Source organism: Lissotriton vulgaris, unplaced genomic scaffold (genome assembly GCF_964263255.1).
Source record: "Lissotriton vulgaris unplaced genomic scaffold, aLisVul1.2 SCAFFOLD_686, whole genome shotgun sequence".
In the NCBI taxonomy this organism is placed as follows: Eukaryota; Metazoa; Chordata; class Amphibia; order Caudata; family Salamandridae; genus Lissotriton; species Lissotriton vulgaris.
Genome location: NW_028249207.1, coordinates 716293 through 744080, shown reverse-complemented (window position 1 = coordinate 744080; position 27788 = coordinate 716293). Strand labels below are relative to the sequence as shown.

The 27788-nt window shown below is 48.7% G+C and overlaps 2 protein-coding genes across 2 annotated transcripts in view; one reads left to right on the top strand and one right to left on the bottom strand.

Moving 5' to 3' along the window:
- Nucleotides 1–2970, bottom strand: part of NUP88 (nucleoporin 88) — a 188574-nt gene extending 185604 nt beyond the window's left edge. Inside the window, exon 1 of the mRNA XM_086950279.1 lies at nt 2623–2970. Coding sequence (XP_086806405.1) covers nt 2623–2970 — 348 coding nt within the window. The remainder of the gene's footprint in view (nt 1–2622) is intronic.
- A 511-nt stretch (nt 2971–3481) lies between these two features.
- Nucleotides 3482–27788, top strand: part of RPAIN (RPA interacting protein) — a 53473-nt gene continuing 29166 nt past the window's right edge. Inside the window, exons 1-3 of the mRNA XM_086950282.1 lie at nt 3482–3619; nt 22338–22526; nt 25575–25647. Of these exons, the coding sequence (XP_086806408.1) occupies nt 3548–3619; nt 22338–22526; nt 25575–25647 (334 nt within the window). The 5' untranslated portion in view covers nt 3482–3547. The remainder of the gene's footprint in view (nt 3620–22337; nt 22527–25574; nt 25648–27788) is intronic.

Genomic DNA, 27788 nt, shown 5'->3' with positions numbered 1-27788 from the left:
AAACAAAGCTTCCCACACACACAGCCAAACAAAGCTTCCCACACACACAGCCACACAAAGCTTCCCACACACACAGCCACACAAAGCTTCCCACACACACAGCCACACAAAGCTTCCCACACAGCCACACAGAGCCCTTCACACACAGCCACACAGCACAAGCAGGCAACAGGGGCACACGGAGGCACAAGCAGGCAACACGGAGGCACAAGCAGGCAACAGGGGCACACGGAGGCACAAGCAGGCAACAGGGGCATACGGAGGCACAAGCAGGCAACAGGGGCACACGGAGGCACAAGCAGGCAACAGGGGCACACGGAGGCACAAGCAGGCAACAGGGGCACACGGAGGCACAAGCAGGCAACAGGGGCACACGGAGGCACAAGCAGGCAACAGGGGCACACTTAAGGAATAGAGGAACCTTGGGACTCATTCTAGTATCCTTTGCTCCAATGTAACCCCATGGTATCACAATATGACCTCATGGCAATGGAGGCGGAACTCTGACTCATACTTCAATTTTTTAACATTTAAACCCAACAAATGAGAGAAATATCTGTGCAGCGTTGCAAACACTATTGGCAGGGACAAGATGGCAGGGATCATCAAGAATTAACAAGGTTAGCCATCGTTACTATTTTTTGCAATGGTATCCTGCCGAAATTAGCGGACAGCGGGAACGGGAGCCGAGGCAGCTGTAGGGGGGCGGGAACGGGGCCGGGGAAACACGGAGAGCGAGGCAGCGGTAGGGGGGCGGGAACGGGAGCCGAGGCAGCGGTAGGGGACACGGAGAGTGGGAGAGGGGTTGGGAACGGGCAAAAAAAAAACCCTGTTATCCTCTTGTGCGCTACAGTGAGGTCGAGTGTAGTGCTGACGTCACTTCCCGTACCCCTCCCCATCCGCATCTCTGCCCCACTGCAGAGAGATTGCTGATGTGGCTCTGTTCTGCACAGTACATTATGTACACTGGGGACTGGTTTAGGATCTGGAAGTTGGTTTTAAGTTACCTGTAAAAAATTAATGGGAAGGTGTGGTAAAAGTGCTCCAGGTTTGGGATTTCTTTTACGTGAACCTCGCGCGTTCTTTAGTGTGGGTCAGGTTGTATTTGATCACAGCAACTTGGAGCGTGTTTGTTATAATTTAATTATTTGTTATGTATAGCGGCGGAGGAGTTCTTGCAACCGTTCATTCCGCATGTCCATATGGGCATGCTGCTTGCAGCATCACAGTTCGTCCTCAGTTCTCACTTTGTCTGGTAAAGCACCTTGTTACAGGTCGGCAGAGTGTCACAAACCCTTCCCACTGAGCCTAGCTAGGGGCTTTAATGGGACTTAACCTGATTAGACTTGCCAGAATACAATCGATGACAAATAAGTCAAGATATCTGTTCCTTCTCATTTTAAAACTATCCCAGGCTTCAATTATTGTTATTTCCGGTGCTTAATAAAAAAGTGCCAATTTGAACAAGGTTAGCCATCGTTACTATTTTTTGCAATGGTATCCTACCGAAATTAGCGGACAGCGGGAACGGGAGCTGAGGCAGCGGTAGGGGGGCGGGAACGGGGCCGGGGAGACACAGAGAGCGAGGCAGCGGTAGGGGGGCGGGAACGGGAGCCGAGGCAGCGGTAGGGGACACGGAGAGCGGGAGGGAACGGGCAAAAAAATTTTTAAAAAAGCAAGCACTCACCTGGACTTCTTCCGGGTGCCTTCAATGCCGGAGCAGATTCGGGGGCGTTCCCGAGAAGAGGCTTTCGGCTGACGTAGCCAAAAGCCAAAAATTCTCGGGAACGCCCCCGAATCTGGTCCGGGATTGACGGACGGAGCCCTCTCCCAATGGCTAGCCTCCATTTATGGAGCTAGCCAATGGGAGGAGGGGGCGTATACCCGACCCATACACACAACTCAAAAGGTTTTTTGGCGCATGCGCAAAGCGCATCGCCGGTCAAAACCTAAAAAGGCCTGGGAGGTAAGGAGTTTAAAATGACTTTAATCCCGACCCGAGACTTTGTGCAAGTGTTTGAATATGGCTGTGTGCTTGCCTGCTTGTGTGTGTCTGCTCTTCTGTGAGAGAATTAGAACACACTCAGGAGATATTTTAAGGGGAGTGTTGTGTTTGTGTGTGTGTGTGTGTGTGTGTGTGTGTGTGTGTGTGTGTGTGTGTCTGAGAAGTTATTGTATTGTGCCAAACAACAACAACAAATAACAGAATGGCATTAAGAAGCAGCAAATATTCAGAAACAAGGAAATGGTAACATATCCTGTTTGGCTTTCATTTTATGTGATGAGTTAATCTGTTTTGTTGACATAAATGCATTTCTCATGTTATTTGATATGTGCTGCAACTGGTACAGTAGTTATTATGTATGATTGTATCTTCCTGTAGACCCCGCCCCTAGCCCCTCCCACACCTCAAGCTCATTTGAATGAGTACCTGCACTTATTTTTTTCCATTTAAAGCACTGGGCTTTTCCAACTTCACCTTCCAGTTGAAATCTGCTTGACTGAAGAATATTTAAGCAAAATGCAGATTAAAGTGTCCCTGTTGCCAAAATGAAGACTGAAACTAGGGCCAGATGTCAGTAGAGACAGTGGAAATATTCACATGCGTTTGCGGGCCCTCACCTGGTAACGACAGAGCTCGGGCTCTTCCCCAGTGAGCCCCTTCAAGCCCACGCAATGCAGCCCGCCGCGCTCTCCGTCCCACACGCACAGATCGCCGCCCAAAGTTAGCAGCAAGTTTCTAATCAGGTGTCTGCTAGGCTGCCGGTTCCCGACCTCGTCCCGCAGCCGCGCGAACAACACATGATCTGCCAGGGATTCCCGCCACTGCTGTCCACCGCCTGCCGCCATCATACTCCAGGCACCGGCAAGGGGTGTAAACACAACTGAAGCAGCCGGGGCAAGACTAGAACCAATGACACTAGGCAGGTGCGTCACAAACATGCGTCTAACGTCACAAAGAGACGTCATGGAGTACTGTAGCATACTGACTCAACTGTGGAATAAGGAAACTAGGAAGAGGGCAAGACTGCTGTATTCAGTGTATGGTAACATGACGGCCATATTTGAATGGTGGTCTTTTCTGTGTAGCACTGGGAAACTACATTTAAGGAAAAACAAACTCATTTTAATTTGCAGCGTTATGATTAAAACATTGTCTAATAGGTATATTCTAAATAATCTAATTTAATAAAAACTATGTAAGTATGCGGTTTGCATCACAGTATACAATTTTCATTTGCATGGATTTGAATACGTTTTATATTTTGTTATAAAGGGACCATTACCTATACATTACGACATTTCAAAATTCGGACCGCATTTCCCTACTTTTTTGAACGACATTTCTCGATTTGCTTTTAAAAGCAGCTCTAAGTGGACTACGTTTCTCAGAATGTCCGAAATGTGAACATTCGTCTTCTAGAGCCCAGTGAACCACGATTCCCAGAATCCCTTCCGCAGAGCCACTCCGCCTCCAGTGTCAAAGAGCTCATAAATTCCCGGGCTCGGAAATTGGCCTCGGTACAGTTAACATCATTGTTGTGCTATGGCGGCTGCGCTAAAACATCGTTCCTTGTACAAGGCTACACCTCCTCCTTGGAAAGAGACCTTCAGAAGGGTGCGTTTTTATAAACAAACAACCTGTCGCGTGCATGTTAATGACTGTAACAATCTCTAATGGTGAACTAGGGTTGGTATCATAGAACGTTCACCCGCGTTCCAAAGATAGCGTTTGATTGTTGTCTCTTTTCGAACGTTTTGTTGACCAAGGATGTTGCCGCTTTCTTTTAACTAGATCTTTACTCCATATTGTTTTAGAAAATGTGTATTTATTCAGAATCGGGACATTTGTGTGTATTGCAGTCTCGCCCTGCAGAGCGAGTGCGTGTGTCTGCCTTTTTAGTTTTTTTGTTATCTTTTTAACACTGCAACCTTGTTCCGTGAAACTTTTATTTGACGTTTGTTAATATTTTCGCCTATGCTACTGCTACAATTTTTGCCATGTAGTTGTTGTAAAGTACCAGCACAGAAGTGATGTCGTCATGTATGTTAAATAGCACCCGTAATGATTTGGCAATGTTGCTTGATTCAGCTTTATTACAATTATGCAGCATTCTTATACTTCCTTAATGTTTGTTAAGGAAGTGCGGAATTGTCACTCTAGGACAGTAATTCTTAGAATTTTACTAACGTGACCTCCGTATTTAAGATTGCTTCCTTGTCGGACGCTTTCCCAGTGTTTTTTGGGGTAGATTTCAGACGTTCTCACAACACAGGTTTATCATGCCGGTTAGAAAGTTTAAACACGCATTGGCAAAGCCAGTAGGTATGGCACTTTTTTGTTTGTTACGTGCAAACCAATTCGTTGTGCAACATTATGAACCTGAAGTAGCACCAGAGGTACACCAGCCCTTGCATTGAAGTGCAATCCTTTATGACGGCTGTACAGATGTGATTAGGAAACCATGTTACTAGGAGTGCAAAAAGAGAACAGTTTTGTGTCGGTTTTACGTTTTAAAGTTTTGTACGACCTGCACGCATCAGCTTTATTATTCGGTGTAACATGTCTTCGCTTCCTCATTCTTGAGGAAGGAAAGTGGGGAAACTATCCAAGTTAGGCAACTTGGTGAAAATGGAAGTCCTCATATCTCCCCCAACCCCATATGCTTGGTGGCCCCCTGCCTTTGGCAACCCTCCCACACCCACTGATCACGCCCGCAACCTCTGCACTCATACTCTACTCCTCCCTCACCATGGACCGACAGATCAATGCTATATTTTTCACGTGCCTAAACGCACTCCGCAAGACCTTCAAATCCAAAAAGAGTCACACGCGCACTCGCAATCAGCAGGCTGGACTATGGGAACGCCCTCTATGCTGGAATCAACACATTTCTGCTCCACAAACTCCAGACCATCTAGAACGCTGCAACCAGGCTCTGCCTCCGCATCCCACGACAAGACCGCATCACCCAGCACCTACAAGACCTCCACTGGCCCACTGTTGAAAAGAGTGAGTTTCGGACTGCTCACTCACACCTACAAATTCCTCCAACACCGGACCCCCAATGCCTCAATGAAATCTATTTGTACGCCCCAGAGGAAACCTCTGCTCTGCCGACCTTGGCCTGGCCGAAATCCCTCTTAATTCGCAGAGCCAGAACGGGAGGAAAAGCCTTCTCCTACATCGCTGCCAAGACCTGGAACAAATGCTCCCTCCACATCGGGCAACCCCCCACACTGCAGGCAAGCTCTTGGTTGAATCTGAGATGCCCTAATTCCCCCTCACCCCCAGCACCTTGAGACCCTCACAGGTGAGTAGTGCGCTTTACAAATCACTGAGTCAGTATGCAGGTGACATGGTGTGCCAACAGCAAAAGGAGCAAATGAAGGACAGATTGCTGAACAATATAAACATTCACCCCCGGTCACAAATCTGCTTTTAATCCATCATTTATTTGCTCACTTACCCAGCCATATGCAAATCAGTGACCCTCTTCCTCATGGGAAGAGTACAGCCTGAACTGCAAGTCCTCCCTGGAATGGAAACCAGCCTTCTTGGACCAGTTTCGGGGCATCACCCCATATCAGCCAGGCTAGTTTGAGTTCAGTGGTGCAGTGAGCATGGGACCCATGTCTTGGCATACCCTTCCTACTTAGGGTGACAACTGCAAAAGAAACAAATGATGGATGGAGTGCTGAACACCATGTGTCCTCTCATGTGGCATCGCAGGCAGTGACATCAAAAGCCATGCCTTTACCCGGAGTGACCTCTCAAGAAGTCAGATCATAAGATCCCACACATGTCCATCTGGTCTATTAGGAGTACATTGCCGGCATTACGAGTATACACACCAACTCTCCCGATTCAGCAGCGGACTTCAGTTTTTGTAAACTAAACCTAAAATAATGTTGCCTTTTGTCAGTGTAAAGCTTCCTTTTCCCAAGGATTAAACAAACTAACTCTACCGCCAATGTACCTCACTGGCATAATATTCCATATGCAGCAAATTTCTATGTAGATGTGATTGCTTTAGCTGCCTGTGCTCTCCAGAGGTGAGACCGCCCTCCAATGCAAAGTATGCTTACTCAGCACTACCCACCACTTAATCAAGTGTTGCAAAATCATAACAAGCATTGGAAATGCAATAGGTCTCGCATTAGAAAAGTTGGAGCTATTGGTCTTGTAAATGACAAATATTTTATTTATTTGTTGGTTTTTAAAATAGCGAAATTGATAGCTTTGTCATTTACAACGCCAATAGTTATAACTTTCGCGAATGTGACACCTATAGCATTTGGAATGCAACATGTTTTGTATTTACGTGACATAGATGGCAGCTCTGGTCGTTAGGCCACATCTCTAGAGAGCAGGAGAGTGCAGCAGGGGAGAGAAGCACAGCAATGCAATAGGTCTCGCATTAGGAAAGTTTGAGCTATTGGTATTGTAAAGGACACATTTTTCATTTATGTGCTTGTTTTGAAAATTGCGAAATTAATAGCTTTGTTATTTACAATGCCAATAGTTTTATCTTTCGCAAATGTGACACCTATTGCAACACAATATGTGTTGTAGCACTGAGTGGGTGTGTGAGGGTGAGTGGGTGTGTGAGGGTGAGGGTGTGTGAGGGTGAGTGAGGGTGTGTGAGGTGGTGAGGGTTAGGGGGGGTGAGGGTGAGGGGATGAGGGTAAGGGTGTGTGAGGGAGAGGGGGTGATGGTGCGAGGGTGAGGGTGTGTGAGGGTGAGGGGGTGTGAGGCTGAGTGAGGGTGAGAGGGTTGTGAGGGTGAGTGAGGGTGTGTGAGGATGAGGGGGTGAGGATGTGAAGGCGCGTTTGGCAGTGTATGTTTTAATGCTCGGAATATCATAATTAAACGTACGTAGCGTCACCAGAACTCATTTTGTTTAAAAAAAAAAAGTAATAAAAAATTCGCAGTCTGTTGCTGTCCTTGCAAATCAGAGAAACACTGCACGGTAACAATTATTCACCTTCCTTTAAGTAGATTACCTCGTCGGCCATCTTGGATCGGTTATTGATACCGAGGTCCAAACCATGTAGTTGGGGAATCTTACTAAGCCCTCTTTTTTATATCTACGGGGCACGGTAAGCAGCCAGTTCTAAGATGGCAGCTCCTGCGCGTGGCCCGCGTGTGGACTCTGACAGCAGCGAGGACCTGCAACGTTTTCGAGAAGCGACGTGGGTGGTGGCACCGGTGCGAGGTATCGTGGGGAGAAAAGGGGTGCATAGAAAATGTGGATGTGTTTGTACGGCGCTCAAGCGTTGAAACTGAGAAAGGACCAGAGTTGCAGGCAGAGATACAGAGGGTTAATCTATGTCAACCGACTGCGGCTGGTTGCGTCTTATTGTGGGAAATAATGGAAGCGACCAGGCTGGAATGGACTGCTTATCAGACGACCGTTTTGGAGTTTCATGAATTACGTCAAGGGGGTGTGACCGTGATGTGTTAATGAGCGTAATAAGCGGTGCAAAATATTGCTTACGGCCGCAGAACAGTGGTGGTCGTAATTCAAAAAGTTGAATGTTAACAGGTGTTTACGTGCTTGGAGTGGAGAAGAATGGTAATTAACTACATGCATACCTTGTAGTTCGTTTTACTATACTTTTTTAAATGTCCACGTCCTGCTAATACAAGATGGACCGCTCTGTCAACAAGAGAATGCTGTGCTTATAGCTGGTGTAGTTGATGTAAGAGAGCAATCTGTTCTGGGTTACCTAGCGGCCATCTTGGAGTGATGCAAAGTCACAGATAATGTTTAGGAAGGTGTGGACTTTGTGATCGTTGAATGAGTTACGTGATGAACGATCAGATTTTTTGGGGACAAAACATGTTGCAAAAGAAACGTGTAGGAACTTTGAATGAACCCTTACCTTTGTTTGCACAAAGGTTTATGTTCTCTACAGGATGCGAGTACAAGTAGGGAAGGCAGAGAAGGGGAGGGGGGAGGAGAAATGCGACACAAACAAGACGGATGGAAGGCTGATAAGGGGAGGGAGGAGGAGAAATGCGACACGGCGGGCAGGGGAGGGGGCGAGGGGGGAGGAGAAATGCGACACAAACAAGACGGAGGGAAGGCAGATAAGGGGAGGGGGAGGAGAAATGCGACACGGCGGGCAGGGGAGGGGGGAGGAGAAATGCGACGTGCGGATGAGGGAACTGATGTGCACGCGCTTTTAAGCTCAATGCGCATGCGCATTGAGCTTAAAAGTCACGGGCACTGCAAGGAATCGCCACGATTCCTTGCAAGTTAGTTAAAGAGTGGTTAAGCCCCCATAGTCTCGCAAGCTCAATGCGCATGCGCATCGACAGGCGAGACCTAAAAATGATACTACAACTGCGGGTCTAGTTACTTAAATAATCTACTTAGTTCATTAACAGCATTTCCATCTGGGCGGGGGCAGGAATGTTTCTCTTTGTGTTTAAAAACTATCACTTTTAATAAACACATAACTAAAGCATCAAGTTTAGCACAGTGTTATTTGTAATCATCAGATTGTACATTAAAATGGCGACGAAGTTTCCCATTGACCTGCATCTTTACTGATTAAAACCCATTTAGTGAACAAACTACGTCTGGCAATAGTTTCTGTAGATGTGTCATTTGCACATAACCAAGTAAAGTGTTCTGGTTAGTTTTGCTCCTATTTAACTCTTGCATCACACCTCTTAATTACAAAAAAATTGCTTTTATAATGCCTGATATATTTGGAAATATTTGCAATATTAATTTGCAGGCTATTTATTTAAAAGTTGTGTTGGAGAAAAATGATTGACGTCTTCAGACATTTCATTGACAAAAATCTCCAACTCTAGTAAGAGAAAAATAAACCTAATTTTCGAAGCAGCAATTAGTTAAGACAAACTGACTTTTGACCTTTGTTTTCTTGAACAGATAGCAAATGCGTCAAGATATAAACCAGATTTGGGGAGAAGTGTAGTTCACTGGTTAGAGCGGTAGACTCTGAAGCGGAGATCAGGCCCAGGACCAGGGTTCAAGTCCCAACGCGGCAGGGTCTTGGGCTCAATGTCCGCGGACTCGATAATTCTCGCCTCGGCGCCTACTCTAATCATGGGTCCCATGATGCAACTCTAGGCAATAGCTTGCTTAATCTCCACAACGGCCCCTACAACACTGGGATGCCTGGCTTCACCTTGGGGGTGCCCAGGAGGGGTATCTCACAGAGAGAGCTAGGAAGGGTTCCACAGCGTTATACAGCGCCGGGACGCCCTGTTGGGGCAGCTGTGCGATTTACAAAATACACTACATTTAATGGCATATTTATTGCTCATTCACTTTCTGAATGAACAGAACACCTGTTCCTTTCCAGCTTAAGTACACTCGCCAGATAGGACACGTAGGTGGAAGAGTAGATTTTTTTGAGGCCTGTTAATGTGTCTGTGGTGTGCACCTGCACTCATTTTAGCAATTTGGGGCTCATTTCATCAACAGACCATTATCCAAAGCAAAATAGAAAGGGAAGCAAGAGATGGGAAAACAAGGCAGAAAATAGGATGAATGGGCCACTTCCCATCATAAGATTAGCCACCATAGTAGTCCTACCAAAAAAGACAAAACCCTCACGAGTGTGCAAACTCTTTTTACTAAATGCAGTGGTAAAAATACCAGTTAAAATATGAGCAACCAGGCTGAAAAGTTAGAACGACCCTAGTTTAAGCCAATGCTGGGATGTGCAAACTGTATATAGCCGCCAACATTGAGGTCCCTAGATGCCTTGATGGCATTCATCACTCTTGAATTAGATCATATTTGCAGTCTTGAATAGGCTGGGCTTTAGTCCACAGTTAAAAATTGGGTACAACTCCTGTATAACCAACCACTCACTAGGATTACTGTCAATGGAGTGCAATCTAGTATCCCTGAGCTGGTGAGAATAAGAGGCTGCCTGTGCACCCACATTGTCCCTGATATTTGCACCTGGCAGTCACACCAGTGGCAGCATGGATCAGGCAAAACCCATTGGTCAGATATGCATTGGTACGAGTGAATATCTCGAAGTGCAGACAATGTACTGCTGTGTGTAACGGACCCAGAGCTAACAATCTCTAGGTTAATGCAAATACTGCACAATTTTGGCACCTTAGGTAGTAATCCCCCTCCTAGATATAACAAAATATTATTGGGCGTCACATCTGGCCATGATCAGCAATTTGGGTCTATGCAGCGCAGACTAAGCCTGCAGTTTAAATGGGCTGAGAACTTGGGAAAGAGACTACCCTGCAGCACTTTATAGACTGACAACCAGAGGAGATTTAATTATCCATACCAACACAGTGGTCTCGATACAGAGGAGAGCATTTTTAGGCTGGAAGGAGAAACTTACTTCTGAAATGCCATTGTGGAACAGTGACTCCCTATCCGCTGTAGGTAACTAGAGCGTTTTTTCAAAATGGGATTTTGAAATGTATAAGCTGGGGAATCTGTAGATGGAAGGAGACCTAATCCTCCAGACACCCTCCACAGTGAATATCTCTTAGCAGCCACTCGGACCGCCTGCTACATGCAGGTCAGGCATGCGTGTCCAGCCCACATCACAAAAGGGAGAGAACTTCAAGAATCTTTGCCACTGCTTGCTGACCCACTGCCCTGGGGTGGACATATAATTACTCTATTTAAACAAAAAAAATAATGAACAACTCCTCTGATCGCCCAGGTCCCTTAGGAAGGTCTGGGAGGGCAACCTAGGGCCTTTAAGGATTGGGAGTTTGGGGAAGTGTTGGAAGGCCCATGTGTCATTGTTATATTATGTTATTATACACTGGTAGAGTGCGTTATCACCCAGGGATATCTAAGCGCTATCAGCCGACATACACCATCAGCAAAGCACGGAGCCACCGACTCACAGAGGCCCCATGCCTCCAAGAAAAGCACTGTCTTTAGTTTCTTCCTTAAAGGAAGGAGATTAGTTTCCTTCCGGAGCTCAGCTGGTAGGCAGTTCCACACCTGGGGAATGGTACTAGAAAAGGCTCAAAGACGCAAGGTTGAACCTAGGGCAGACTAAATTACAAGCCCCAGCTGCCCGAAGGGCCCTGCTTGGCATGTAATTGACTAGGCGGTCTTTGATGTAGCTAGGGGCAGAGCCATACATGGCCTTATGTGCTATACAAAGGCTTTTGAATTTAATTCTCTGAGCAATTGGAAGCCAATGCAAGTCCTGCAGCAGAGGCGTGGCTCGGGTCTGCCTAGGCTTTTAAAAAATTAATCTAGCCGCATCGTTCATCACAACCTGGAGCCTTGCCAAAAGATTTTTCGGTAGCCCAAAATACAAGGAGTTACCGTAGTCAAGACGTGCCAGGATCAAGCCGGAGACCGCCAGTCCCAGAGTGGAGAAGGACAACAAGGAAGATAGTTTCCGGAGCTGGTGCAGCAGGCCGACACATGTGCCCACCACGGCCGACACCTGCTGTGTCATAGGTAGTCTAGCATCAATTTTGATGCCTAAGCTTTTTTACTGCAGGTTCTGGAAACGGCCCTAATTCGGCCGGCCAGAACAGATCACTCCATGGATTTGAGGCTGTGGTGACTGCTAGGACTTCGGTTAATGAATTAGCCGACATCCAGTTGATGGTAAACTTGAGAATGTCTTGCATTCTCAGGTAAGCTGTCGAACGGTCAATCTGGATCAGAATTTGAGTGTCGTCGGCATAATTATAAACCCTACAGTCCATCTGGTTTAATGCTATCAAAGGCTGCAGGTAGATGTTAAAGAGCAGAGGTGATAGAGCCGAACCCTGGGGCACACCACAGGTCGAATTGGTTGGCTCAGACACCAGATCTGCTAGTTGCACTCGCTGCTAGCGTTCGGCCAGAAAAGAGGTCAGCCAGGCCAGAACCGTGCCCTGTATTCCTTGGTCCTTTATCTGTGACACTAATCGGTCATGATTAACGGTGTCAAACGCCGCGGATAAGTCCAATAAGACCAGGGTACACAGAGCTTTCCTATCCACCCTGAGTCTCAGATCATCCAGCACGGAAAGCATCACCAATTCCGTGCTGTGATGAGTTCTGAAACCCGCCTCATTAGGCTCGAGGAGATGATTACTTTCCAGAAACTGGGTGAGGAAGCGCAAGACATCCTGCTCTAGAACTTTAGCCAAGAAAGGCAACTGAGAGATTGGCCTGAAATTCTTAAGATTCTTTGGATCTGCGCCTGGTTTCTTTAGAAGAGGGACCACCCGCACTTCCTTAAAATTAGAAGGGACAGTTCCCATATCCAGGGAGCGGTTCAGGTGGGCAAGTACTTTATCCTCCATCCCAGACCATCCCAGCTTAACAATTTTGGGCGGGCAGGGGTCCGCTGGAGATCCTAACTTCACCCGGCCCATTAAGGTTGACAGGGACTCCTTAGTAAGAGCAGGCACCCTAGTCAAAACCTCCATTGTCCGTCTAGGGAGGATAGATGGAGGCTCGATTGAACAATGAAAAATTGTTGTACGACTGATATCTAACATCAAATCCCTTATCTTATCCACGAAGAAAATTTGGAAGTCTTGGCAGTCATTATGACTAAATGTCGGGCTGGGCGTCCTAACCGTCCGCAAGTCGTTTAAAACCTTAAACACTTCTTTCTGCGGGTTCGCAGCCTCAGAGATTATTGCCTCATAGAATTCAGCCTTCCTCAGGCGGATGGCTTTTTTATACGCAGTAAACTTCAGCGTATAAGCAGCCAAAGCACTGGGCTTGCAGGACTTACGCCAGACCCTCTCGCATTGGCGAAGGACTTGTTTTTGTTCCCTGAGATATTATCAAACCAGGGTGCCCCCTTGCCTATCAGTCTAACTCTATGGGCCGGTGCTACTACCTCGATAGCATCCTTACTTGTGGATAGTACGGTACCACTTTCAGTCTCCAGATCATCCTTCCTGGATAAGGAGTAATCCGAGTGTAACAAGATAGCTGTTAAGTCAGTCCCCTTAACCTGTTTCCAACTACGCAGCGTTTTCCAACCTGGTTCAGCTTTTGCTCTTCTTGTTAAGAGTGGATATTGGCCTACAATTAGGTGGGGAAGTGTTGGAAGGCCCATGTGTCATTGCAGTAAGGTCAGGGTTCTGACTTGCGCAGCTCCGCATCATGCATTGACCCTACATCTCTGGAACAGCCTTGGTAAAGATGGGGTCTACTTTGATCGATGTTTGAGAGGTTGTGAGCAATTAAGATCCTTCAAACTTTCTTGGAAATATTCACGTATATGAAGCTACTAGGTCATGGGGTGCATGGTGGAAGTGTAGAGTGTCACCGAACTCTCTCAAAAGAACCCTCCTAAATATATGGGGTGAAGAATCTGTCCCAAAATATCAAACTTTAGCCTGCACTAGGATTAATTGTGGCAAAACAAAACCTTGCTATCAAGTTGTGGGGGGATTTGCCAACTCTTGAGGACTGTAGTAAAGACATGAACTGGTGCAGGTTGGATGATAAAACCATATGTGAAGGCAGAGAATGCCCAAAGAAATGGAATAACATTTTGGATGCGTGTGTACACATCAGGGTTCCTGAACGTTTATGATCGTTCACATAAGACCACACATTTGACAAGTCCTGGCGAACCGCTGCACATTAAGGATAGTTAATGGTTTGGAGGTTGTCAATACCTCTGACTTGTAAGCTCGCCCCAGGTCGTGAGATATTTGGTGGAAATACAAACCTGTTTTAGTTATCCAAAACACATATGTTGTGCCACTTATTTCACTAATACTCGTAACTGTTGCATGCCTTTTGTATCCAGTCTTGAATTCAAGAACTTTGGGTTGCACAGATACATTCTGGATCCTTGAAGGCCATTTTTAAACCAGTTTGTGTTTTTAGGTCTCGGCGTCAACGCGCGGAAGCGCGTCTCCGCCGGAGATCTTTTGTCAGGGACTGTGCTTCCCAGGAGACAGCCTCTGGCATGCGCATTGCCTCTTCAAGGAGGCGATTTCCGCTGGCCACGCGCTCGCGAACGCGCTCAGCTGCTGTCTCCTGGGAAGCAGCAACACCACACGCGCATGCGCAGAAACGGCGACAGACACACACACGAGCGCTCATGCACGCATGCACCCACACATACAGCGAACCCACCCCCGCCGTCGCATGCATACACACACACACACGTGCACCGAGCATCCCCCCCACCCCTCCGTTGTCGCACCCCCCCACCCCTCCCCTCCGCCGTCGCACCCCGCCCCTCCCCTCCGCCGTCGCACACACACACGCAGACATACAGGCATTCTCTCCCCCCCCCCCCCCCCCCCGCCCCGCTCACCGGTCAAAGGCCCTCCGGACACGCAGACATACAGGCATTCTCTCCCCCCCCCCCCCCCCCCCCGCCCCGCTCCGCTCACCGGTCAAAGGCCCTTCGGACTTGTGCAGCCTCCGACCGCGGGGCTCTCCCTCGGTGCTCCTCCAGGCACTCCGTGGGCGCGGGCTTCACAAAACGGAAGTCCCGCCCCACGATAGGTTTCGTTTTGTCAGTCCCGCCCCACGATGCCTTCTCCTCAGGACTTGTTTCCAATTCCTGCCTCCTTCCGATCTCCTCGGTGTTTTGTTATCGGTCCCACTGCTATTCCTGGCCCCCGCCTTTCTATTCTTGGCCCCCTCCTGCCCAGGCATCGGAGCAGCAGCCACCTGGGTATGTATAACACCTGGAGTACGCCATAGCCTGCGCCGTCACTCACACGGAGTCTGACAGCATACGGGGTTACCTGACCACGTGCACTGTCCTCCCCTTGTAAAACCTGATAGCCTCCACTAGTATTCCCGTGAATACCCGACGGCGCGCACAGTTGCGCACATATAGTGTATGTAAACAATGATTGTTAGCCCCAGGGAGCAAATGACACCATGCATTATTACCTCGGGCAGTACCTCACAGAATACATTGTTGCCCATAGGGAATATGTGCAAGCATGCCACGTTAGCCCTGCACCACCCCCGGAAGTAATAGCATACGGGCTTTAATGCCTAGCCTACATTATTAGTCCCAGGGAGTATATGCAGTATGCTTTGTTGGGCACGGGAATATTTGACAGGATGCACTGTTACCGCTAGAGAGTATCTAACAGCAAGCAATGTTACCGCCCCCCCTCCCGATCTGAAAGCATGTAGTTTTATCCCCAGCCTATCTGACGCCTGCATTTTTAGGTCTCGCCTGTCGATGCGCATGCGCATCGAGCAAGCGAGAGTATTGCGACTTATCCACTCTTTATCTACACTGCAAGGAATCGTGGCGATTCCTTGCAGTGCCCGTGACTTAAGGTCAATGCGCATGCGCATTGAGCTTATGCGCATGCGCATTGACCTTAAAAGCGCGTGCACGTCCGTCTATGTTTACCCGCTCCGCCCCCTCCCGCCGTGTCGCATTTCTCCTCCCCCCTCCCCTCTCGTCTATGTTTACCCGCTCCGCCCCCTCCCGCCGTGTCGCATTTCTCCTCCCCCCTCCCCTCTCTTCCGTCCGTCCGTCTTGTTAGGGATAGCCTGTAATCTTCTTGCGAAGGGTCCGTATAAGTGCATGCCCCTCCTTTCACTGTGGTCTGATGAAAGCGGTCCTTGGCACATGGAACTGGCATAGGCATTGCCCCCATACAAGCGAGCATTAGGGATTGCTGCACTTGCTTGTCCTATGGACTAATGGATACCAGGCGCGTTCAGTATGATACCAAAAAAGCATGAACAATAACTGCGTCTCCTCCCCCCTCCCCTCTCGTCTATGTTTACCCGCTCCGCCCCCTCCCGCCGTGTCGCATTTCTCCTCCCCCCTCCCCTCTCTTCCGTCCGTCTTGTTAGGGATAGCCTGTAATCTTCTTGCGAAGGGTCCGTATAAGTGCATGCCCCTCCTTTCACTGTGGTCTGATGAAAGCGGTCCTTGGCACATGGAACTGGCATAGGCATTGCCCCCATACAAGCGAGCATTAGGGATTGCTGCACTTGCTTGTCCTATGGACTAATGGATACCAGGCGCGTTCAGTATGATACCAAAAAAGCATGAACAATAACTGCGGACTGCGTATGCGGAGAGACTTATTTTAGATTTTTTTTTTAGATTAAAAACATATTTTTCTAAAAATATGAACTTTTCAGTGTTATGGTAAGTGAACAGGGTGGCTGGGGCATAGACCGTGGTGTGCAACCAGAAACTTTCTTCATGATTTCATCAAACCCCCTCCCCCATCACACACATTCAAGCACATTCTCTCTTGTGACTTTTGGATGGCCCACCACAGTAAGCCCCAAACTGAATTCAGAAAGTCTTGCTGGACAAAATAGCATTCGTTCAAAGAGTGAGAGAAATCTCTCAATGTTTAGTTTCAAAGGAATGTTGTGAGCTCTTTACAAATGCATGCCGTTGCTGGTTACGGCATTTTAAACACTGACCACAGATTTCCACACTCTGTGCATGGCCTTCATTCAGCAGTAAATGCCTCGCTGGCGGTCACTGAAGCATGTGCATATCCGGGTTTATCATTAGTTTAGGATTGTTTTTTTTATCCTTTGATGTTTCCTACATCTCTGTAGTTCCACAGCTGTTATTTAAATCTTTCTTAGACTGTATCGTATCTCCTGTCCCAGATGGAAAATCGCGCAGAGCTAGCATTATTCGAGGCTGAGCCAGGTTATGCTGTGGTGTTAACTATCGGATATGACTGGCCTAGAACTTTTATGGATTTTTTTCACCCTCAACCCCTCACCCTCACTCACCCTCAACCCCTCACCCTCACTCACCCTCACCCTCACTCACCCTCACCCTCACTCACCCTCACCCTCACTCACCCTCAACCCCTCACCCTCACTCACCCTCACTCACCCTCAACCCCTCACCCTCACTCACCCTCACTCACCCTCAACCCCTCACCCTCACTCAACCCCTCACCCTCACTCACCCTCACTCACCCTCAACCCCTCACCCTCACTCACCCTCACCCTCACTCACCCTCACCCTCACTCACCCTCACCCTCACTCACCCTCAACCCCTCACCCTCACTCACCCTCACTCACCCTCAACCCCTCACCCTCACTCACCCTCACTCACCCTCAACCCCTCACCCTCACTCAACCCCTCACCCTCACTCACCCTCACTCACCCTCAACCCCTCACCCTCACTCAACCCCCAACCCCTCACCCTCACTCACCCTCACTCACCCTCACTCACCCTCACTCACCCTCACTCACCCTCACTCACCCTCACTCACCCTCACTCACCCTCACTCACCCTCACTCACCCTCACTCACCCTCACTCACCCTCACTCACCCTCACTCACCCTCACTCACCCTCACTCACCCTCACTCACCCTCACTCACCCTCACTCACCCTCACTCACCCTCACTCACCCTCACTCACCCTCACTCACCCTCACTCACCCTCACTCACCCTCACTCACCCTCACTCACCCTCACTCACCCTCACTCTCCCTCCCTCCCTCACTCACCCTCACTCTCCCTCCCTCCCTCACTCACCCTCCCTCCCTCACCCTCCCTCACCCTCCCTCCCTCACCCTCCCTCACCCTCCCTCACCCTCCCTCACCCTCCCTCCCTCACCCTCCCTCCCTCACCCTCCCTCACCCTCCCTCACCCTCCCTCACTCACCCTCCCTCACCCTCCCTCACCCTCCCTCACCCTCACTCACCCTCACTCACCCTCACTCACCCTCACTCACCCTCACTCACCCTCACTCACCCTCACTCACCCTCACTCACCCTCACTCACCCTCACTCACCCTCACTCACCCTCACTCACCCTCACTCACCCTCACTCACCCTCAACCCCTCACCCTCAACCACTCACCCTCAACCACTCACCCTCACTCACCCTCACTCACCCTCACTCTCAACCCCTCACCCTCACTCACCCTCACTCACCCTCACTCTCAACCCCTCACCCTCACTCACCCTCACTCACCCTCACTCTCAACCCCTCACCCTCACTCACCCTCACTCACCCTCCCTCACCCTCCCTCACCCTCCCTCACCCTCCCTCACCCTCACTCACCCTCACTCACCCTCACTCACCCTCACTCACCCTCACTCACCCTCACTCACCCTCACTCACCCTCACTCACCCTCACTCACCCTCACTCACCCTCACTCACCCTCACTCACCCTCACTCACCCTCACTCACCCTCACTCACCCTCACTCACCCTCACTCACCCTCACTCACCCTCAACCCCTCACCCTCACCCTCACCCTCAACCCCTCACCCTCACTCACCCTCACTCACCCTCACTCACCCTCACTCACCCTCAACCCCTCACCCTCACCCTCACCCTCAACCCCTCACCCTCACCCTCACCCTCAACCCCTCACCCTCACTCACCCTCACTCACCCTCACTCACCCTCACTCACCCTCACTCACCCTCACTCACCCTCAACCCCTCACCCTCACTCACCCTCAACCCCTCACCCTCACTCACCCTCAACCCCTCACCCTCACTCACCCTCAACCCCTCACCCTCACTCACCCTCAACCCCTCACCCTCACTCACCCTCAACCCCTCACCCTCACTCACCCTCAACCCCTCACCCTCACTCACCCTCAACCCCTCACCCTCACTCACCCTCAACCCCTCACCCTCACTCACCCTCAACCCCTCACCCTCACTCACCCTCACTCACCCTCACTCACCCTCACTCACTCTCCCTCACCCTCACTCACCCTCACTCACTCTCCCTCACCCTCACTCACCCTCACTCACCCTCACTCTCCCTCACTCACCCTCACTCACCCTCACTCACCCTCACTCACCCTCACTCTCCCTCACTCACCCTCCCTCACTCACCCTCCCTCACTCACCCTCCCTCACTCACCCTCCCTCACTCACCCTCACTCACCCTCACTCACCCTCACTCACCCTCACTCACCCTCACTCACCCTCACTCACCCTCACTCACCCTCACTCACCCTCACTCACCCTCACTCACCCTCACTCACCCTCACTCACCCTCACTCACCCTCACTCACCCTCACTCACCCTCACTCACCCTCACTCACCCTCACTCACCCTCACTCACCCTCACTCACCCTCACTCACCCTCACTCACCCTCACTCACCCTCACTCACCCTCACTCACCCTCAACCCCTCACCCTCACCCCCTCACCCTCACTCACCCTCAACCCCTCACCCTCACCCCCTCACCCTCACTCACCCTCAACCCCTCACCCTCACTCACCCTCAACCCCTCACCCTCACTCACCCTCAACCCCTCACCCTCACTCAACCCCTCACCCTCACTCACCCTCACTCACCCTCAACCCCTCACCCTCACTCAACCCCCAACCCCTCACCCTCACTCACCCTCACTCACCCTCACTCACCCTCACTCACCCTCACTCACCCTCACTCACCCTCACTCACCCTCAACCCCTCACCCTCACTCACCCTCACTCACCCTCACTCACTCTCCCTCACCCTCCCTCACCCTCACTCACCCTCACTCACCCTCACCCTCACTCACCCTCACTCACCCTCACTCACCCTCACTCACCCTCACTCACCCTCACTCACCCTCACTCTCCTCACTCACCCTCCCTCACCCTCCCTCACTCACCCTCACTCACCCTCACTCACCCTCACTCACTCTCCCTCACTCACCCTCCCTCACTCACCCTCCCTCACTCACCCTCCCTCACCCTCCCTCACCCTCACTCACCCTCACTCACCCTCACTCACCCTCACTCACCCTCACTCACCCTCACTCTCCCTCACTCACCCTCCCTCACCCTCCCTCACTCACCCTCACTCACCCTCACTCACCCTCACTCACTCTCCCTCACTCACCCTCCCTCACTCACCCTCCCTCACTCACCCTCCCTCACCCTCCCTCACCCTCCCTCCCTCACCCTCCCTCACCTCCCTCACCCTCCCTCCCTCACCCTCCCTCCCTCACCCTCCCTCCCTCACCCTCCCTCACCCTCACTCACCCTCACTCACCCTCACCCTCACTCACCCTCCCTCCCTCACCCTCCCTCCCTCACCCTCCCTCACCCTCCCTCCCTCACCCTCCCTCCCTCACCCTCCCTCCCTCACCCTCCCTCACCCTCCCTCACCCTCCCTCACCCTCCCTCACCCTCACTCACCCTCACTCACCCTCACCCTCACTCACCCTCAACCCCTCACTCACCCTCACTCACCCTCTCACCCTCACTCACCCTCCCTCACCCTCCCTCACTCTCCCTCACTCTCCCTCACTCTCCCTCACTCACCCTCACCCTCCCTCACTCACCCTCCCTCACTCACCCTCCCTCACTCACCCTCCCTCACCCTCACTCACCCTCAACCCCTCACCCTCACTCACCCTCAACCCCTCACCCTCACTCACCCTCAACCCCTCACCCTCACTCACCCTCACTCACCCTCACTCACCCTCACTCACTCACCCTCACTCACCCTCACTCACCCTCACTCACCCTCACTCACCCTCACTCACCCTCACTCACCCTCACTCACCCTCACTCACCCTCACTCTCACCCTCAACCCCTCACCCTCACTCACCCTCACTCACCCTCACCCACCCTCACCCACCCTCACCCTCACTCACCCTCACTCACCCTCACCCACCCTCACCCACCCTCACCCTCACTCACCCTCACTCACCCTCACCCACCCTCACCCTCACTCACCCTCACTCACCCTCACTCACCCTCACCCACCCTCACCCTCACTCACCCTCACCCTCACTCACCCTCACTCACCCTCACCCTCACTCACCCTCAACCCCTCACCCTCACTCACCCTCAACCCCTCACCCTCACTCACCCTCAACCCCTCACCCTCACTCACCCTCAACCCCTCACCCTCACTCACCCTCAACCCCTCACCCTCACTCACCCTCACTCACCCTCACTCACCCTCACTCACCCTCACTCACCCTCACTCACCCTCACTCACCCTCACTCACCCTCACTCACCCTCACTCACCCTCACTCACCCTCACTCACCCTCACTCACCCTCACTCACCCTCACTCACCCTCACTCACCCTCACTCACTCACCCTCACTCACCCTCACTCACTCACCCTCACCCTCACCCTCAACCCCTCACCCTCCCTCACTCACCCTCACTCACTCACCCTCACTCACTCACCCTCACTCACTCACCCTCACTCACTCACCCTCACTCACTCACCCTCACTCACTCACCCTCACTCACTCACCCTCACTCACTCACCCTCACTCACCCTCACTCACTCACTCACCCTCACTCACCCTCACTCACTCACCCTCACTCACCCTCACTAAATATATTTAATAAACTTTAAGCTATTGGCAATATAAAATAAAATCCATTTTATTTACGTATTATTATTAATTTTTTTTTAAAGCCATTGATTTTTTTTATATCAATACATATATGTCACATATAAGTCCCGTTAATACAAAACATGTTGCTTTACAAATGCTAGAGGTGTCACATTTACAAAAATTATAACTATTGGCTTTGTAAAGAAGAAAGCTATTAATTTAGCTATTTAGAAAAAACAGCACATAAATAAAAAACAAAAAAATAAATAACACCTATAGCTCAAACTTTACTACTGCGAGACCTATTGCATTTCCAATGCTTGTTAATTCCAGGTTGTACATGACAGCATGTAATGTTGGTATCACACAGGGAATATCTGAGTGTGTGCACATTTACAGCACGACGGCATAAACTGTTAGACCGTGGTGGTGTTTGACAGCATGTTTTTTTACCCTACAACATTTATTGTTATTTGCTCCATTATTATTCCCAGGGAGTATCTGACTGACAGCGTTCACTGTTGCGAACAAAGAGATTCAGTAAACCTCCATTTTTATCCCACAGGGAGTAACTCACACCATGCATTGTTACCCCCAGGAGTAACTCTCAGAATACAATGTCATTTATTTAAGATTTAAAAAAATAAATAAATAATGACCAATGCCAATAGCTCTACCTTTAATGCTGCCGAGACCATTGCATTGTAAATGCTTGTTATTTCTTTAATAAACTTACTCCATTGTGCTAAATCGACAACCTTTATGACGGTGGTCTTTTTTTGGTATCTACTGACAAGACCCAAAACACACCAGTAAAAGGGACCGAGTTTATTTCCGAATGTGTTCTAGTGGAACTTGTGTATTAAAGCTTAGTGCAAAAAAAAAAAAGACATGGCGAGCAAGAAGGTTTGAATGAATTTATAAAATGATTTTGAAAATCATGAGCTCTGCATTTGAACTCTATGTACATCTAGTTATTAAGACTTGTCTTTTCTTATATTTCATCTTTTCTGTGCAGGGCATGCATGTTCCACTCGGTTCCTCTAATCTTCATTTTATCCCTTCTTTCTTCATTGAAGCGATGTGTGGAGCGATTGAAGAATAGTCGTTCACGCCTTCTGGATCGATACCGCCAGGTGCCAGACGGTGAACGAGGTGGCTTGCGGCGCTCCCTTCTGGTGCAGGATGTGATGGAGGAGGAGTGGCAGGAGCTACAGCTCACAAACGCCAGCCTGCCATCGCTCTGGAGGAATGGAGACTTATCACAGGTCTGCTGCTTCAAACCTCACATGCCTTAGTCTTGAATCTATTTTCCTGATCATGCCCTCATTGAAGTCGCCATAGGAGCAGGCGCAGTGCCTCCATAGGGGCGTGGGGGCTTAGCCCTCCGCCCGCAGGAGACACCAAGGGAGAACTGACGATGCATGCCAGTCAGCATGACGTCGGGAGGCGTCATGTTGATTGACATGATTGTCACCAGGCAGGCAGCAACACGAGTGCGCATGCGTGGGGACGGAGGGTGAATTTTTTTACCCGTGCCCACGCATGCGCACTTGTGTTCGTGCTTTTTTGCGCATGCCCATTAGGAGCCCTTTGGGCTCCTAATGGGCGTGCTGTGGACGTAGAGTAACCTGTGCCCCTGCAGCGCCAGGATTGTCTGAAATATGGAAACAATTAGTGCGGACATGGCAGCCTGTTGACACGAGCTGTGCAAAAGAGTGACCACACGCAAGTAAGGAGGAAAAAAGTGTTATGACGTGTTTTATTTGTTTAAGATGCCCGACAGCACTGCAGTGCTGAAAGAAGAAAAGCGTGCAGTCTTAAGTAAAGAGTGCACCCTGTACGGATGTGTGCAATGTGGCTATTATTCAACCGTAGACAGTGTGAAAAAAGTTCAGTGGGGATGTAAACTTATAGCCAGTTTCTCGCAGACTCCTGTCAGGTCAGTTTTCCTCCAAAGAGACCACGGATGTTTACAGTAAGGGTAACATGAATGTGAATATATTAGATGGTGGAGTTGGGGTACCCAGCTTAAATGTGATTGGCCAGTTTCTAAGAGCCGCAGCAAAGGAAATTGAACAGGGAGAGTGGCTGCATGGATGGATGGATGGATGCATGATGGGTGGATGGATGCATGAATGATGGATGCAGGTTGGATGGGTGGGTGGATGCACGAATGAATGATGTATGGATGCAGGATGGGTGGGTGGATGGGTGGATGCATGAATGATGTATAGATGGATGCATGGATGCATGCATGATGGGTGGATACATGATGGATGGTTGGATGCATGCATGCATGCATGAATGAATGAATGAATGATGTATGGATGCATGAATGAATAATGTATGGATGCAGGATGGGTGGGTGGGTGGATGCATGAATAATGTATGGATGGATGCAAGGTGGTTCGGGCTCGCTGGCTGCGGTGCAATATGCAAATTAGTTTACGCCTCACCACTTTCAAATGTCACCAGCCGCCCCTGCATAGGAGTCATTTTATATACTGGGCTAAATGTAGATCTTATGAATAAATATTCATTCTGATCTGGATTACCTTCTTTTTTTTTTTTTTTTTTTTTTTAGTTTTTTTTTTTTCTTTTTCACCCTGAAAGTAAAGGACTGGTTATTTGCGGATGGGAAGAGGTCTGATTGGAGTTGAATACCACTTTCACACTTACGACAACCACTCCTTGTAATGCTCACTTCTCACACCCTTGCACAGGTTTTATGTCTGCAGATAGCTAAATTCTTAGTGGAAAATCTTGCACAAATCCATTTATGCCTGCCAGAAATCGTTTTGTTAACTCCAGGCAGGTGTAAATTGAGCTATTTTCGCCCATAAATGTACATACGTGACTGAATACCTTAATGACTCGGGCCTACGATGTTTTACTGGAACTTGGTATTGACATGAAGAGGCAGTAAACTCACTATTCTAAAATCTCCTACATTTTACTATCTTCTAGGAATTTTCGCTTCTACTTTCATTGCAAGTCATATGTTTTTGTTGCTGAAACTGACCTAAAAGTTGTATAGTATGGATAGATCCTTTTAATTGACACTTGGCCAATTTGGAAAATTTACATTCAGTACTCGAAGCATATTCAAGACAAGCAGGTGGTAGGTGGGTTGAGTCCAACTAGTAACATTGTTAATACAGCTCCAGGTATAGTGGATCAAAAGAGGGTTTATTCAGCAGCTTCAGTTCAGGTTTGTTTTCTTTTTAAGCTACTCTTGCCTGTCCACCTTCAACTTTCAGCACAGAATGGTAAATGACAGGACCAAACCTATTCTTGGATTACTGTTCCCTTGTTCCATGGTCACGTTCTTGATTCTTTCAGAGATTGGTGTGTACCTGTCTTGCAGGGCAAGGTAGTAATGCTTTGACTGTTAAAGCCTTAGTCAAAGATGGAAGGTTTGAAGATGTTTACTGATGGAAGTGCTCCTTTGAGGAATCGGTACAGCAAGACTGTCCTCGGACTCGTGTTGTGCTTAAAACGCGGTGTACAAATTGAAGGCATTAGTCTGAATAGCAACTTATTTCGGAATCTGAGCCCCAGTGGAAACCTCTGAAGGCGATGTGCTTGAAATTGTATGTTTTTAGGTAGGAGATGGAGAACTTTGGAGATGAAATTAAGTTTTGCCAGTGGAAGATGGGGGGGGAAAAAAACAATTTCCAGACAGACTAATTTCTGATAGACTGTGTTTCTTTTAACACCTGTTTAACCATTGATGCCATCCTGAATGTAATGTTGACTTGAGACAGTTGGTAGCTGGCACAAAATTGCAAGTTATTTATAACCTGATCTAAACGGTCATGAGACTAACAGTGGATGTTTAGGAAGTGGTGCATAAAATGTTGGTATTTGAACATTTGTGTAGATTCTTTGTCTCAGTTTCCTTGTATTGGGTGGGTACTTACTCCATAAATGATTACTCGTGTTTGAACCGGTGTCCTCTAAAGGATATTCAATGGACTAACTAGTTGCACGAGGACTGAAGACTTTAGAATAAGTTTGATTTCTAAGATCATCCCATATAGCCTCTCCTGTTTAACTGTTTATCCCTAATACAATAAAAAAGTTCAAATGACATGAAAGCTGTTTAGTAGGATGGTGGTAATTTGTAGTGCATGTAGTTGCACAACTGTGACATACTTTTCTAATGTAACTGACCCCTCCTCCTTTGTATTTCACACAATTTGCCTTTAAGAAACCACCCTTCTTGTCGTCATTCCTACCAGTACCCTATTTATTTTAATTTGGATTGTTGCATATACATATCCTTTGAGTAATTCTAATCTTCGTTGCAGGTTTTTGGCATGCTTCAAGATTCTGACGAACTGACCCTGCTGGAGGAAATTAAACAAGAGTTAATTTTAGAAGGTATGTTTCAATTGTGCATTTTATAACAAACTGGTGAATACAATGTCCTTTTGAAATGGGGTTCTTTTGTTCACCAAACTAACCATAGTGTGGTCTGCCTGACCACTTTATGAAGTGCTTAAATTGAGTGCAGACAGAATGACCTTTTGCAAAACATTCTGGTAAACGTGAAAATCTAGACCAGGGTACAGAGCCCATTGGACCTCAGAGAACGTAGATTAACCAGTTTAAATACTCCCTAACACCAACGATTTGCATGGATAAGCCTTACTAACTGGATCATATTGCTCAACCACCTGGCTGAGGAAGTGTTTTACCAGGATGGAAGAGTCTTGGTTTCTTTTTGAAAGCCTCAATGGTGTGCACAAGTGTTTTGTCCGAGCAATGCACTTCCAGAGCTCAATCCTTGATCGATAAAGAGTCATCTGTTTGGAGGTGTAGTGTAATCTTAGTTTAAGGTACAGGTTTGGCATAGCAGTGACATTGCTGATTTACTTTCCTGTAGATGAATTGTGGACAAAGCAAACCAAGGGTTTTGAAAGCTAAGTGGGCTTTACTGGGTTGCAAATGGTGTCCTATGAGTGGGGGCGATTAGAGTTTTCAGATTCCAGGGTTTCCCCTCCCCCGTTGCTAGTCTTAGCCTTGCTGTTTTGTTGTGGTCCACCTCAAAATGGGAATGTTGGTATTACAAGAGACTTCAGTATTGGGAGTTACAGGTAAGCTTTTGTTGAATAGATGGATTAACACAAACGAAAAGATCATAAAATAGGGGATGATCCACCCCTGTGTTCTAGCTGTAGCGTGAGGATGTGATCTGGATATACCATTACCATGTGGTTGGGGGAAGTGGGTGTTGGCAGTGGTCTGGGACGATCCTGCATGCATTGCCAGTTTGAAGTATGCATGATTGTTGTGAAAGAGGGGGACATTTTTCCTGCAAAACTGCTGCACTCAAAAAAGATTTAAACCTAAAAACTGCTGCACATAAGATTAGTAAGGTATCAAGGGCTATGCGGAATGACCGTATAATATGCACGTAAAACGTGCAAGTAGAGGGAGTGTTCACCGCATCCAGGACATAATTGCACCCAGGCCCAAAGAAGATGAATAGCTACTTAAATTAGATTGTATTGAACACACGTTCTGCAGTATATGAACATATTTAAACTAAGGCAAATCTGTCATTGCCTCTTTATTGGTTTTAACACCAGTACAAATGAAGTTTAAAATGGGTGGGGAATGAAACTTCCTAGTAACCATGACGGAAAGTTTCAATTCTATTAAGGACGCGGAGGCGAAGATTATGCTGTAACTTCCTTTATTCCTACAGCCAGCAGTGTTCAACTTAAACATATAACAAAAAACTAGCATTCCCAAGGTGCTCTGGGCAGTCCATAATGTCCGCCAATCGGCATGCCCCGTCATCCCCGAGGCGTGTGCTTCCTGGGTCACCTCCTCTTTCTTGACTGCCGGCCACAACCAATTAGAAGTCAATCACTCATTCTTGGCGCCATCAGATCCTGAAAGAAAGAACCAGAAGCCCATGACTCTGTTCTCCAGACCCAGAATCAACCATAAGCCATAACAGAAGCAGGATGACCCAAGGCATGCAACTTAAACCAGTAATACATAAAAGAAATACTTATACCATACGAGGCCTCGCTTGCCCAGAGAAGGCAAAGATACGAAAACTCAATGCCGGGCGGGAACAGGAGTTCGGTAGAGCCCTAGGTGGGAATAATCCTCGTCTTCGCGTCCTTAATAGAATTGAAACTTTCCGTCCTGGTTACTAGGAAGTTTTTCATTCTATGGAAGGACCGGAGGCGGGGATTATGCTCGTTAAAAGCTTGTCCACCACCAGCGAGGCCATATCCACGACTGGTTTAAAATAGAATCTTTTGAACATAGTCCGACGACCAGTCTGCCGCGTTAAGGATATCCTCCAACCTGGCACCCAAGGAGAAGGCCTTTGACGCCATGGTTCCTCGCACAGAATGGGCACCAAACTGCGAAACATTTATGCCCGCTTCCTGCATCACCGATCTGAACCATTGTGCAGTCGTTGGTGATGTAACAGCCTTGAAGGGCTTACGCAATAAAATCAGCAATTGACGTTCGCCCGGCGGGCGATTCTCTTCCAA